This window comes from Anastrepha obliqua, chromosome 2 (assembly GCF_027943255.1).
Source record: "Anastrepha obliqua isolate idAnaObli1 chromosome 2, idAnaObli1_1.0, whole genome shotgun sequence".
Taxonomy (NCBI): Eukaryota; Metazoa; Arthropoda; class Insecta; order Diptera; family Tephritidae; genus Anastrepha; species Anastrepha obliqua.
Window position 1 is genome coordinate 5,341,707 of NC_072893.1, and position 15,039 is coordinate 5,356,745.

General features: G+C 37.1%; 1 protein-coding gene across 1 annotated transcript in view; it reads left to right on the forward strand.

Moving 5' to 3' along the window:
- The window catches only part of LOC129237410 (phospholipid-transporting ATPase ID), a 110,177-nt gene that overhangs the window by 28,929 nt on the left and 66,209 nt on the right, over window positions 1–15,039 (forward strand). The window contains exon 2 of the mRNA XM_054872145.1: window positions 12,433–12,946. Coding sequence (XP_054728120.1) covers window positions 12,913–12,946 — 34 coding nt within the window. The 5' untranslated portion in view covers window positions 12,433–12,912. The remainder of the gene's footprint in view (window positions 1–12,432; window positions 12,947–15,039) is intronic.

Here is a 15,039-nt window from a genome sequence, read left to right on the forward strand (position 1 = left end):
CAGCCGAGGGGCGAAAGCTTTTGGAAAAAATGTTTGTATTTTTTGGTGTTTCATGCCCACAATGAGTTTCGAGCCCGGGCACTACCGAATGGTAGTCATACATCAATCCATTCAGCTATGGCCGAAGCTATACTTTCGCACAAAAAATTATGAGCATTAACAAAAACAAAAATAGTCAAAGCTGGCCAAAATGTTGAGGTGCTATCGTTTGTAGCGGTCTGTATCTATGTGTGTGTGTGCATTATTTTACTTAAATTACTTGTAATTTTTAATTTCATACTCAGAGGCTCGGTAATGCCGCTCCGTAGAAAAGTTCAAGGTGGGTTGGGGTTTAGTGCACGCACTCGCTCACACACACCAACGTACATGTGCTCTATTCATTTGCTTTAGGGTTAACAACTACCAGTTGAGTACGCATATTTAGCCTTAGTCTGTCTAGCCGTCCGTTCGCACGCACCTAATGTTTGCTGTCTATTTTGGTTTGGCAGTTATTTTGTTTCTGCGAAAAAGGTCATCGCAAATACTCGTAGGTGTTTCTATGAAACGAGAAAACGCAACAAAACAAATTACATGCATTTTAAATAAAAAATCGCTCTAATAAAAATGAAACACTGAAAAGTTCATTATGAGCAGCGCGATCCAAAAATAAAAAAACTAGTGGTTAACTACAATTTTGAGTCAGTGCGTTTATTTATTATAGATAAAGCGGAACAAAGAAGCAAACAAATATTTTTCGCAATGCCTTCGAAATTCATTTCCATAATTCAATTTAAGATGATATTATTGGACGTTGTCGCTTTGAAAGTTTCTCTTTTTTAAATATTTGCAAACTCGAAATCAAAAGTGAGTTTTGTCTTACGATGTTATAATTTTTTTGTCACAATGTACAAGTGGTATTTGCTATAAAAAAATCTACAGCCAGTCATTGAAAATAAATGTCTGATTCCCATTCACCAATTTGGTTTCAGAAAAAATCATTCAACACCCCATCAAATACTCAGAGTCGTACGCACCATAGAAAGCCCTATGGAAAAGCGTTATGGGCTGCTCCAAATACTCCCAAAAAAAAAAAAACTTGTTAGAAAAATATATACATAATTTGGTACTTCTGAATATTTTAAGCCTTCAAATGTATATTAGTAGTAATGTGGTATCCAATCTCGTTGATTCATCTCCGTGAGCCGGTACCCAGAGCAGATTTATTGTAAAGTTTTGTGTTACTTCTGTCAAAACGTCGATACAATATTTTACTGTCTTCGAGGTAATATTAGGTGATTTTAGTTATTTCAGAGCCGATTGGCTATCTGAGTATATATTTATTTCTCTTGTAGTGAGGTCACTTTTCTTTAAAACCATCAGGCTTTCATTGATAGCCATAATTTCAGCTTAAAATACGCAACAATGGAAGAAAAGGCTGGCCTTCATCTTCTCCGAGTGAAAGCCTACGCCTATGAGTTTATTGAGCTTGGAACCATCAGTATACTTAGATACTGACTCCACTTCTATTGTCCATTACCCCATTGTCCCAATCTTCTCTCGTTGGGAAAGTGGTGGAAAAGGATGTATTGAAGTGAAGCTCTGTTGACTTACAAAAGTCTGTTGTATGAGGTATGAAGGGGAATCGCCAAATATTTTTGCGTGTATCTTTCTTTTAGTGGCTAAGTGAGAAGATTCTTTTAACCTGAGGGCCAATTTTGCCGTTAGTTGTTTGCTGTTTTGTTAGCAATCTTGTAAGCAACTTCGCCAATATCCACACAAAAAATGTCACAAATTTCTTTATTAACATGGCCACCGAAACGAAAGTTCGCCGTGAAGTGATCTTTCAGTGAATTCGACGTCATATTCGTAATGCTCGCTCTCTATGACTCGATCGGAGAAGCCAAGCGAAAAGTGATTTGTCTCATATTACTGATGAGCTCAGCAACGAACATTACGACATTTTTGTGTGAAATTCTCTTTGCTAGTAGAGAAATATCGATGGAATGAAGGTGAAATATTTATGGAATCTATGGAATGATGTTCGGTATTCATCGGAAGGCACCGGCAACTGAAACTGTTGTCTGTTAATAAGTGAATCTTTACTAAGCTTTACCAAAAAATTTTCAAATTCTTAGACAATAAGAGGCGATATGCGGTCCCTAAAACCGGTCTAGCACGTCACTTTTATATTGCTTTAATGAGGGTAACAATAAGATCAATAGAAAGGTGCTTTATTTAGAAAAGTGACAATAATTAGCTGATAGGGAGGCCGTTGACTGTCATTATAAAAATAAATTAGCTTTCTAATAAAATTAAAGTTCCGTGTACTTGTACGTATGTACGTATGCACCATTGTCTATGTACTTTGTATCGCCTGCATGTGTATGAGTATGAGCTTATATGCTGATATTTATGATTGCATAAGTATGCTAACAACCAGCAACTATCGGATTAATGAAAGCCATTAATTGCGGTAAATAACACACGAATAGTTAGCACGATTTTTGTATTTTTAATTACAATACAAGGCTGTTCAGCCATCATTTGGAGACTATAGTTCTATTGCCCTCTCAAGTATCTGCTTTGGTGTACCCAACGAATGCTATAACTTAGGAAATTTGCGTGAAATTCATAAGTTTATTTGTGTGTTAATTCTAAATGCCTAAAATAGGAGTATATTTGTGTATGTATATGTATTTATTGACTGTATACAGATTGCTTTTGTTTGAACCCCTCTCACTTCTAAGGTGGCTAATAGCAGTTTTATCATTGTTTTGTATTACAATTAAAAACTTTGCATTTCATATTATAATTTTTTAGATTTGTATGTAATTATATGTAAATATTTTATTCATTAGCTCACTGTATTAAGGAATGATTATTTCCGCCGCAAGTAAAAATATCTACTAGTACCAGCAAAGGTATACTTTTTCAATTTAAAGTTAATGAATTGTAAATCGAATGGGTGCGGACACCAATTCGTTTGGAATATCGATTAGTATTTTTACTGTTATAAATAATTCGGCTGTGTGGCAGACCATGAGCTCGATTCCGAGATTTCCCCCTTATTCACTCCTCTCGCGAGCATAGAGCCTCGACAAGACCCAGTCCTGCGTTGGTTTCGTTAATCTATTTTGATTTCTGGCAGGGTAGGTGATTAGCCTGCCGCTACCAGTCCTAAGTAGTGGGAATGCCCACCTGTCGTTTCTTAGAAACAACGCCTTCTTGCTGCTTGGAGCGCCATCTGTGTTTCAGATTTTTCACTATTTTGCCAGAAATTTCGAAAAAAAACTGTGAAAGTTGGAAAAAAAATTGGATTTAGTCACTCTAAAAAATCCAATTTGATCAAAAAGTTCCCGGAACAACCAACAGAGGACGGTGTGTAATAATCCTACCAAGATTTGAACGCGATTGCTGGACATTTGTAAGGGTTACGCCGTCTTGAGTAAATCTACCTCTGCACGTGTTTTCGATTTTAAAAATGGATTTGATTTTGCAACGAGTTTGTATTAAATTTTGGGTTAAAAATGGCTTAAATTGTGGGAAAACCTTAGAAATGTTGGGAAACTGTTTCGAACGAAAGGAATATCATCCAATAGCCATCGAATTCACCTCAAACAAACCTCATGCAGGGAGGTTTGACGGATATTTTCTTTACCGATCGGTCCAAGAATGAAATAGGGTCTGGAGCCGGATGGTACTTAAACGATAGTAATAAGTATCACTATGCTATGGGGGTAATGGCAAGTGTTTTCCAAACGGAAATTTTTGCCATCCTTGCATATAGCCGAATGGATAATCGAGAGGAGATGGAGCGGGAAACAGATTGGAAATTTCAGTGACAGTCAGGCTGCACTGAAGGCCCTGGAGAACGCGAAGCAAACCTCAAAGATTGTTCAAGAATGTAAGAAGAAGCTTAATTCTGTCGCAAGAAAAAACAGGTTTGTACTTATATCGGTTACAGGACACTCCGGTGTTCAAGGAAACGAAATTGCCGATGGATTGGCCAACCGTGGATCAGCGGTGCCCCCACAGGGGCCAGAGCCAATAATCGGAATCAGTTCCGCAGGAATCAATAATTGGATCAGTGATTATGTAGGCAATCTACATAAAGGGCGATGGTCTGGTCTAGAACGCTGCAGAACTGCAAAGTATTTTGTGAAAAGTCCGAACAGAAAACTGTCAAACTTTCTACTAAAACTTAGAAGGAAATACATTCGGTTGATGGTCGGTATCCTTACAGAACACAACCCATGGGGTCAGCATATGACCACCATTGGAATCATTGAGGACCCAATGTGCTTGGAGGAGGCGGATAGCACTGAGCACTTTCTCTGTTAGTGTCCTGCCTTTGCTAGAGCACGGCTACGAGTTTTGGGTTCCGATGTCGTGAGAATGAGCAATATTCGTTCTCTAAAACTGGAGGATATTTACAGATTTGCCAAAGAATCTGGAAAATTCTCACAGGACTAACTATTAATCACCACTCTAACCAACCAACTATCTCTATCTCTGTCTCTATTCTTTCCTATCTCTTTCTCTGATACTTTTCTCCTTCTTTCCTTGACTGTCTACCCTCTTTCCAGAGCTTTAAATGCAATGGGCTATTTAGCCCGAGTATTTTAGGAGCCACCAAATCTCCTGGTGCTCCTTGGCTCGAACTTTTCAAATTTCAATTTCAATTTCACCTCATTTTGCTCACTGCGATTTATTTCTGTTTAATCGATTAAAAACCACTACGGAGAACGGAGAAAGCGTTTTTATGACCGAAAGGAAGAATCGTACTCGACTATACGAAAATGTTTCGAGATTTGGATCACACGCTGGCATAAGTGCATTGCAGTTGATGGGGAGTACTAAATTTGCATTCTAAGTTTTCAGAATACAGTTACGGGAACTTTTTGATCAAGGTTGTATGCCATTATGCCCAATAAAAAAGTATGTTTTGTTGAAGGCTTTTGTTTTCATTGTTAAAATTTAGGTAAAGGTCACTCTTGAAAATAATATTAGTTGAGGTAATGTAAAGTATTTTATGTAACAAATACATTGCACATATTTCGCTTTATTTCAGAAATAATTTCGTAAATGACAAAATAATTCTCTTTTTCTCTGATAATCTCACAGGGATAATTACTCATGAGCATTAAACACGCATTTTGCCATTAATGTATGCACACATACATACACACATTTACCACAAAACCTAAAATTTCGTGTACAATAGGCATTAATGAGTACGTTTGGCTTAGCATTGCTTCGGATGGACTGTTGCTGGTGTAAGTTATTGCGTATTAAATCGTTTCATTTTGTTTTTATTTCACATGGACTTAGTGTAATTTACTGCGCCATCTAATATAAAAAGTCAAAGAGAACTCACTGATTTTGTTGGTGTACGAGACTAAAGTGTGTTTGTGCCTCGCTTAAGACTCCTCCACCGTTACGTACTCGTATGCGTAGCATTTAATCGACAAATAAACTTTCGTTCTTCAATTCCTTCACGAGGCCAATGTGCGTGTGTCCGTGCGCACGAGCGTTTCAGTTGGGTTATTCCAAATAAAATCTTACTGCTGCACTGATTGTGTTTCGTTTCCGGGGATTACAATGTTTATAGTGTACACATCCATTGAACAGTATTTTTCATTCATTTACCAAAATGTTAAGAATGAGGAGAAAAGTAAATTTACCATGTTCATCCCTGCGCCCGATTACTCCAGTCAAATTAATACATTCCATTGAAACTTAGGACACAGACTCGTATTACTCTTTGTTCAAGGTCGGTTGGTATTTAAAACGGGCGAAATAGGCGAGATTTAAGACGTACAACAAAGTTTAATAAATGTAAACGTAAGTGTACATACATACATATATATTATATATCGTGATGTTATGCTAGTTGCAATTAAATTTGTTACGCCAAAATTCTTAACAAACAAGTTTTAATTTCTCAAATCCGTGCTGCAACTAACTCATATTTTTCAAGGTTGATCCCAATCAGCATTATATTTATATACATATGTATATATATATAATTGACGCTTGCATCCTTCATTGAAAGATTTTTCATGGCAGAAATGAACTTGAAGGTTTGCCATTACCTGCCGCAGGGCGACCACTAGCCTGTGGTGCACTACGGAATGGTAATCACGCGCCAATCCATTCGGCTGCGGCAGCTGCCTTTATTTACAGAGAAAATAGTTCTAGGGCCTTAAATCGAGCGGTCTTGTTGGTTGAATTGCTTGGAATATCATAAAATGTCTCTTCCCGGGAATGTCGTTTGCATGAATTCATTGCTTCGTTGGCTATGTGCAATCTTGCATGTCAAATATAGTCAATTTCTGCACCACCAACAATAGTTCAAAACAACTTTTTTAACATATCCGCGTGAGGTCATTTCCAGCTGCATTTGCATCTTCAATGCCTCCCCTAACAGCAGCGTTATTTAGAATTGAATGGTCAGAACGAAAGTGCGCTGGTGTCTTTATGTATAGTATTGCAACGAGACAGACAATTCAAATCTATCAATTATCCTTTTTATTTGTTAATTTTTTTATTTATTCATTAATGCCTAACAAAATTTAGAACAGACATTTAAGAGATTAATTCAAAACTACAATACAAATATTTTAGAATATTTAAGATTAAAAAGTCTAGTACAATTAAATTATCAATGTAAGAAACCACTAAATCTAAGTTAAATTTGAATTTTAACAAAATTAATAATTATGTAACTAAAATAACAAATATTTACAAAGTATATTTTGATTTGTTAACTTGTTGTTGTAACTTTTTACTTGCATTTGAAATACCTGTTTGGCCTCAGAAAGGTCTAAATCCAAAAATGTTGAGGATCATTAAAGTCAGTCAACGTTCTAACGAGTGGCGCATTAGCACTAAGTTGTTGTTGATGTTATTGTAGCAGCTTACTGGCGCTGTGGAATGAACCGAACTTAATGTTGCGGTGCCTAAGGGCCATTAGAACTATAAAATGTTCTACTAAAGTCAACATCAAAAAAATCTTAAAACGGCGAAAATTTCTGGAAGGAACATTAAACTGGCTTCTTTCTAGAGGAGGCAATTTCGCTATTAATGAGATTAAATATAACATAAATGATTCTGCCTGAAGAGTACCTACCTCTGTCACTTAATGGGAAAAGACGAATCAATCGACAGCGAAATTCTTATGATGATTTCGGGTTTGAGAAATTAAGCGAATGAGTGCGAAATACACAAAACATTTCTTAACGCAAAAATTTATTTTACATTATAAATAACTTATATGTCTATAAACAATTTTGCGAAATTACGAATTTTCGCACGCTGTCAATTTTTTAGTGAATTTTAATTATTCTTACAAAGTTCTCCTGCGAAATCGGACTCCTTTCAGTTGAGTAAATAAATAATTAAAACTTTTCAATATGTCGTGTGCTGCTAATATTCTGAACAAAGGTGTACGATATATGCAAATATTTTATATAATTGACGCATAAATCCTTTCTAGCTGTTTGACAACACAGGCCGCCATTAAGGAAAGTCCAGTGATTTGTTTTTTCATCGCTTAGTGTTTCGTGTCCATAGGGGGCATATAACCAGGAACCAACCGAATGGTTGTCACGCATAAAGCCAAATGACTTTGGCGGTAACCGCAATAAATTGTTGCAAAACGATTACCCAGTGTGACAATCGGTGGCTAATGTGCACTCAAAAAAACCGTGACAAAATTTTGTTTTAATAATAAATAGATAAGTTTAATTGCGTGTATCCAGCAAGAACCACCTCAAAACTAACGCAAAGTGAAAGCCAGAACTAATATCGGAAGCATAGCTAAGTAGCACTAAATTAGATCGTGGAAATCAATTGCTGGGAATTCAACGCCGTGCCGAGATCTGCTAATACTTACTACTTTTAGTTTTTTTTTTGGCTGCTCACTTGTGTAATAACTGCCACGGAAGTAAATATCTACTCCACCAGTCAAGCGGCAATCAGTGCCCTCTGCCAGATAATGGTCTACTGGAAGCTGGTTGGGGAGTGGCTGACTTCACTTTCGATCGCTTCCGAATTTTTTGACATAAGGCTCATCTGGTTTCCTGGTCATAGCGACATTGCAGAAAACTGCGAGGCGGATGAGCTGGCTAGAGTAGGGGACCTGTAAGATAGTTTCCCTGCGAAATGAGAGGATTGAGATCCCGTTGACTACTTGCGGCCTGCTCCTGGATAGGTGGGCTTGACGTCAACTCAGCGAGCGCTGGGCAAGTACACAAACGTGTAAGGTTGTGCAATCTTTCTGGCCTCGTGTAGATCGGAGGCGTTCGAGGGATCTTCTGAGGTTAACAAAATCTCAGGTTTCGAATTTTGTGGCTGCCCTTACAGGAGATTACCCTCCCTGCATGATAAAGAGTCAACGAATAGGATGGGTGGGTCACATTAGCAACGCAGGTGGGGAAAAGAATGAGAGAAAGACCGCGAAAGAAGTGGGTGGATTCTGTCGTAAATGATCTTAGGGCCAATTGGAAGGAGCTGACTAATGATTGAGTTAAACGGAGGAATGCAGATGCGGAAGCTAAGGTCTGGTAATGACTGTGAACCTAATGATGTTGATGGATGGATACGTTAATAAACCAGATTACTGCAGCTCAGAGCTAGGTCGGAAAAATCACACGCTATGATCGAAAAGTTAATGCATGAGTAGAGAGCAGCTGTTCGGCTTTTGCACTTTTATTTTAGTTTCAATGAACAATAATTCATTAAATTTTGAGATAAAGTAAAAGGTGAAAATTTAGAGGTATCGGATTTTAAATTGAAATAAAACAACGAAAATTCACATTGATTGGGCATGACATTTGTTTTTTAAAGATAATCCTTTTCAAATGCAGGTCGCAACTGCACCGTAATTCGGCCATTCATAAAGACCAATTTTGAATGACTCGCTGGAGGACTTTGGTAGGTATCTCGTGAATAACTTTAGTAATGTTGGCTTCCCATGCCTCTATCCAAGCTGGTTTATCCACAAAGCATTAGGACTTTACATACCCCCACAAATAGAAGTCCAAAGGTGTGATATCACACGATCGCGGTGGCCAATCCACTGGCCCGGTCCGAGAGATAAACTGCTCACCGAGACGACGACGCAGTAAATCCATTGTTTCACGGGCTGTATGGTAAGTAGCACCGTCTTCTTGGAACCAAATGTTGCGAAGATCATGGACTTCGATTTCCGGCATCAAAAAGTCGTTTATCATGGCGCGATAGCCTTCGCCATTCACTGTTACATTAGTGCGAGCTTCGTCTTTGAAGAAATATCAGCCGATGATTTCTCCAGCCTATAGTCCGCACCAAACGGTTATTTTCAATGGACTTAATGGCTGTTCTTGAATGGCTTTGGGTTGTTCTTCAGCTCAAATACGGCAATTCTGCTATTGACGTAGCCATTAAGCACAGTAGTCACGCGTGATCTGTCGGAAAAAACCCTGTTGAAAACAGTACCTCCAATCTGATCACCCTTTATTATAATTATGAGGTTTAGCAAAGTGCACTGCGTCTTGATGGCCAATTCAGGTAACCTCCGCGAGAGATAACCATGAGGCTCAGACCTAATGAAGTATGAATATTTGTGGAGCTGGATGCGCACCAAGCTTTAAAAATTATCGCAAGGCGCTCGGCCGTGGAAAAACGTCTCTATGTTATTTGTTTTGAACATAGGCCACTGTATCCTAGGTCGACATGCTCAAAGATTGAACGTACCCCATTTCGACTATTGCAGAAACTGCAAGAATGAGGAGGAGGAAGAGTCAATTGTCTAAGTGAATTGGTTTAGAATCCGGCTGCCACTTCTACCTACCTATTTACCTAAGACTCTAAAATGAATGATTGGGAAGTTGTAAGTTTGAGGTATTTTCCCCTACTAAACCCATAATTTTTTCTTTTAACTTGAAGCATCAATTAGTTTCCATTCGTACGCACTCGCAACATTGTGCGTCCGCATTGGAAAACCCTTTATAAATAGATGTTCTAAATGTTCAATGTGTAATATTTATTGAATGATTGCTGTTCCGGCGGGAAATTTGCTTACAACACAACGCCGAGGTGTAGTCAAAAATGCAAATGTGAAATAAATTAAATATAATTAAATCAAAGTTGTAAAAATTATGCATTCCCCATAAATAAATGTTTATTGCATTATGCAGATTGGGTAAAAGTTGTTAACAATGCATTGAGTAGGATTTCTAATTCTAAAAATTCTGAACAAACATTCTATTTTTCGAAGAGCACAATGTATCTTCAGATTTTGCGTGACTTCTTCCTTTGAAGAATTGAAAAATTCTAATATTTTTTGGTCTTATTACAGTCAGGGTTGGAACAACTCAATGTGTGGCACTTCGTACCCTTGGCACTCTTGCTATTTAACCTACCTGCCTACCTACCTACAGTGAGTCAAAAAAGTATTGGCACACTCGAAAAATCAAAGTTATCAGTGCTATAACTTTTCTTCTAATGAAAGTATAAAAAAATAGAAAACGGTATTTTCTAAATGTATTTATTTATTACGTATCTGAATAAAAAAAAAATATTAATTTCGACTTAGGTTTACAAGCTCAACCTTAAAAGGTAAAATAAGGCACAAATTCACATCAAAAAAGTATTGGCACAGGTAGCGTAATCAGCTTGCTCCATTGCAGCTGTAACGCGCTAATACTTTATGGGCCCTCCTTTAGACTGAAAAACGGTCTGCAAACGTCTCTTCATACTATTTACCAGATTTGAAGTTTCGGAAGGTTTTATTTTATTCCATTCAGCAATTATTGCCTCTTTTAGAGAATCCTTTGACGCTATGTGGGAGATCGTATCCTCCGTTCCAGAAGATGCCACACATGCTCAATAGGATTTAAGTCCGGCGATTGGGGGTTGGTGTTTTAACCTGTTTACAATAGTATATCAACCACTCCTGCACAAGACGAATGTTTTGGGTCATTATCTTGGGTCATTATCAAGTTGTCCCATTAAGGCCCAGTTTTTCGACACTTGGACTTAAGAATGTCGCGATACACATGCTTATCCATTGTCTCATCAATGAACACGAGCTTTCCGACAGCAGATGCCGCGAAACGCCCCTAAACCATCGTGTTTAACTGTTTTGAGCAGATTGTTCTATTGATGCTCTTTATTTGGCTTTCGCCAAATCTTTTGTGCTCCATCTGACCCAAATAAATTGAATTTTGATTCATCACTAAATATGGTGGTGTTCCAAAAAGCGTTGGTCTTATTGAAATGCTGTTTACCAAATTCTAGTATCATTTTCTTATTTACCTTCGAAATGAAGGGTTTGCGTCGAGGAGACCGGCCACGACACCCAGCCTTATATAGGGTATTCCGAACAGTTTGGGGGTTGAAATTGATTTCAAATGAATTTTGCAGGGTCAGGCACAATTTGACAGCCGAAGTTTTTGGTTTTGTGCCACCGCGTACACCACAATTCGCTCCTGTCGTTCGGTTAATTTTTTGAGCGACCAGATCTGCTCTTCGGAGCTATTTTGCCAGTATTATTATACAATAATGCATAACGGTGCTTCGAACGCTGGACCATGATTTATCGACAAGTTTGCCAATCTCGCGATAAGATTTTTTTTTCTAAATACAGTTTTATCATTAATTGACATAGTTCTAGGGGAATTTCAGCACCACGACCCATTTTGGTGTATGTCCGTTGAAATCGCGATCAAAAGCGATTGGGACCGTATGCAATTCCTAAAACGTACGAATAAGTAAAAAGCAAGAGTGAAAATAACGGGAGTTTACCGTTATAACGTCAAAAGCATAAGCTAACATAAAGAATGTGGCAATACTTTTTTGTTGTGCCTTATTTTACCTTTCAAGATTGAGCTTGTAAATCTAAGTCGATATTAATTGTGTTTTGTTCAGATACCTAAGAAATGAATACATTTAGAAAATACCGTTTCCTAATTTTTATACTTTCATTAGAAGAAAAGCTATTGTATATCACTGAGAACTTTGATTTTTCGAGTGTGCCAATACTTTTTTGACTCACTGTAAGTTATTAGCTATTTAAATTTTTATTAGTACATATTTTCATTTAAATTTTTCATTTTCCACAATTTTTCAAGCTCCACTTGCATATGAAATTACTTTTGTGGCAGGGCAGCTGCTACAGTTGGTTTTTTTCATATTTTTCCCTACCCCACACCAATTTGAGTCACATGCCCTCGCCGCATGCCAAGTGTTTAATCTCATCATCACCGAGGAAAGGCATGAAATTCTCACAACTTATGTATTAATAATTAAATTCATTGTACATACATACATACATACATTGCGTACTAATATATATTATAATTATATTTAGTATAACTTTAAAACAATTGTACTCAGTTTGCTTAGTTCCCTTTGGTTTCATTATTGATTCGAGCCTCATCGTTTTTTCCATTCTCACTTCATTTTCAGACGGCATTCGTCCTTTAGCCAATCACATGGATATCCACTTCGTGTGGCCGCAACTTGGGGCTCCACCGATCATACGAAAACGCAGAAGAGCACCACCGTTCAAGTCCAGACCACCGGGAAAGATTGATTAGTTACACTGTTAGTCACAAACAAAAATGGCATTCGTTAATTACAACAAAAACAAAGGAAACATTCTACCTGCAATTAATTAAAAAAAAAAGTTATATATATTTTACTAGAATAATAAAAGTGCTAAATTAATATTTAAGATAAAAATAGTAACGCTTGAAAAAGTAACGGTAGTTTACAAGTTTATATTTATTGACAACGGCAACAATTGTTCTGACGAAAAAGTGCACTTATTTTTACGACTAAAATATATTTATACAAACTTTTAAAGCGCGTTATATCTATTGAGTCTACGTTTAAGTATACAACTTTAATTTGGATTAGGCACTCCAACAGGCGAGTGCATTCATAATGGGAACAAAAACACAACCACAGCCACAAAAAGGTGAGTTTCATCTAAGAATAATTAGTAGTCCGAAAAAAGCTTTTTTATGTAGTAAATTTATTTGCTTAAGACTTAGGGTGATCAGATAAGAAATAAGAAAAGAACAACAACGGTGTGGGATATCTAAATGATTGTGACTTTATATTGAAGCTACATTGATGCCATTTTATTATATTGGAGAAGAAGAATTCCATTATTTTTGTGTATAATTTTTGCACAAATGGTTCAAAACTGTTTTATGGTTAATCTTTAGCTCCTGAGCTATGCTATGACTACTAACTCGCTGGTCAACTTGGATTATTTCTATAATTTTATCGACATTATCGAAATTTTCTTCAATATCAAAAATCCCTAAACGGAAGCATAAACTTTAAATTGTTTGATACTTTACGAGATATCGATCACTACAGCCTTCTACCGAGAAAAAAATGGATTTTCTTTTCCCCAAACAATATATGGAACATATCGTTTAAATGGCCGTTTCAGATCTCTTGGCAGGCTTCAAGCGGTTAGTCCAATTTTTAATAACTCGGTTCAACATACCCGGCAATAACGTCTCGAATGTTAGTCTCGAGCTCAAAAATGAGAGTGATTGACTGGTTAGCATAAACCAAAAACTTTACTTAGCTCCAGATAAAATAGTCGAGGAGTGCAGCCAATAGATGAACACTCGCCATGAGTTGAATCAGTCCTCAAATTTCTCTCTCGTTCACAACATCGAGCGGGATTTCCTTATACACGTAATTTGTTATTATTGTTGGGCCATCATACACTTCGACCTGTGATGCATGTAGTTTGCTGTGCCTGACCGCAAGCCTAAAATTGAAAGCTTTTAGTGCCTAATGTAATGGTCCTATTTAGGGTCGCACCACCTAGGAGTCGAGCATTCGTGTTGCGAGAGTTCAGCCAGAATTTTTTGTACAGCTGCTGAAAAATAACTGTTGGAAAAACTATCATTGCTATCTAGTCACTCTTTATTTCTTACAAACTATGTATATTACAAGGAGCTGGCGTGCCTATGAATTAAAATTGGCATTATCACCCCAAAAGAGGGTGTTTACCACATGAAATCGCTCCAACATTATCTCGCAGAAATTTTTAGGAGATTGTTAGGCTTGTGCTTAGCGCTTTTTGTTGGAAGTCCCTGGCATCCGCTCTATTACGCACTGCTTAACGCCGATTCTCTATTATAATTTTCATTTGTTGTCGATTTCCGGCTGCGCCCCGATCGTGGGCTGTTTGCCATCAAACTTGTTGCCCAGAAACTTCGCACCTTAGTGAAAAGGGATTGACCTATCGAAATATGTAGATGGAGAATAACTGGGCGAATATATTAACTGTAAATAGTTAGATTTTGCTGAAATCAGTTCTTTGAACAGGAATTTGTATGCTGTTACAACAACAACAACAATAAGATAATTCATTATAAATATGAAGAGAACGACCGAACCTCGATGCGTCTTCTAAAATGTACGTATTTTATGTTGAGAAGCGAAATAAAATAAAATATATAAAATATCTGACTGTATGTGTTATGAGCTGATATTAATGCGATTGAAACTTGTATAGATTTTTTGGTTTTTTATGAATAAAAATACTGGATTTTGGAAAAGTCATTGTTTGTTTACTACTTGGGCACGGCACTTAAAAATTTTCTATTCCGTTCGGTTTTAAAAACTTTCTCTAATTATGTGCTCCAACCAAATTACGACTTTTTCGAGTGTTTATATTTAAGCCTTGCAGTATTGAGTAAGTAATAACTTACTAAAGTTATATACAACGTGAAGTCCAAAATAAACAAGACTGGCGTCATAAAAATGTTTTTGATGGCGCCATCTTTTTAATGAGTTAGTGCGTTGGAAGTTACATCCCTAGCTGACTTCCAGTGAAAGCTTGGTTCAGTTGAAGTTAATATATTGCATCTAAAGTGTCACTGTGTTTGTGTCATCGGAACAAAAATGAGTTTCGAACAAACAGCTAATATCAAATTTTGCTTTAAAATCGGTTAAACGTTTACCCAAACATTTGAATTGAAGAAAAAAGTTTATGGCGATGATTGTCTATCTCGTGCCAGAGTTCATGAGTGGTTTGTT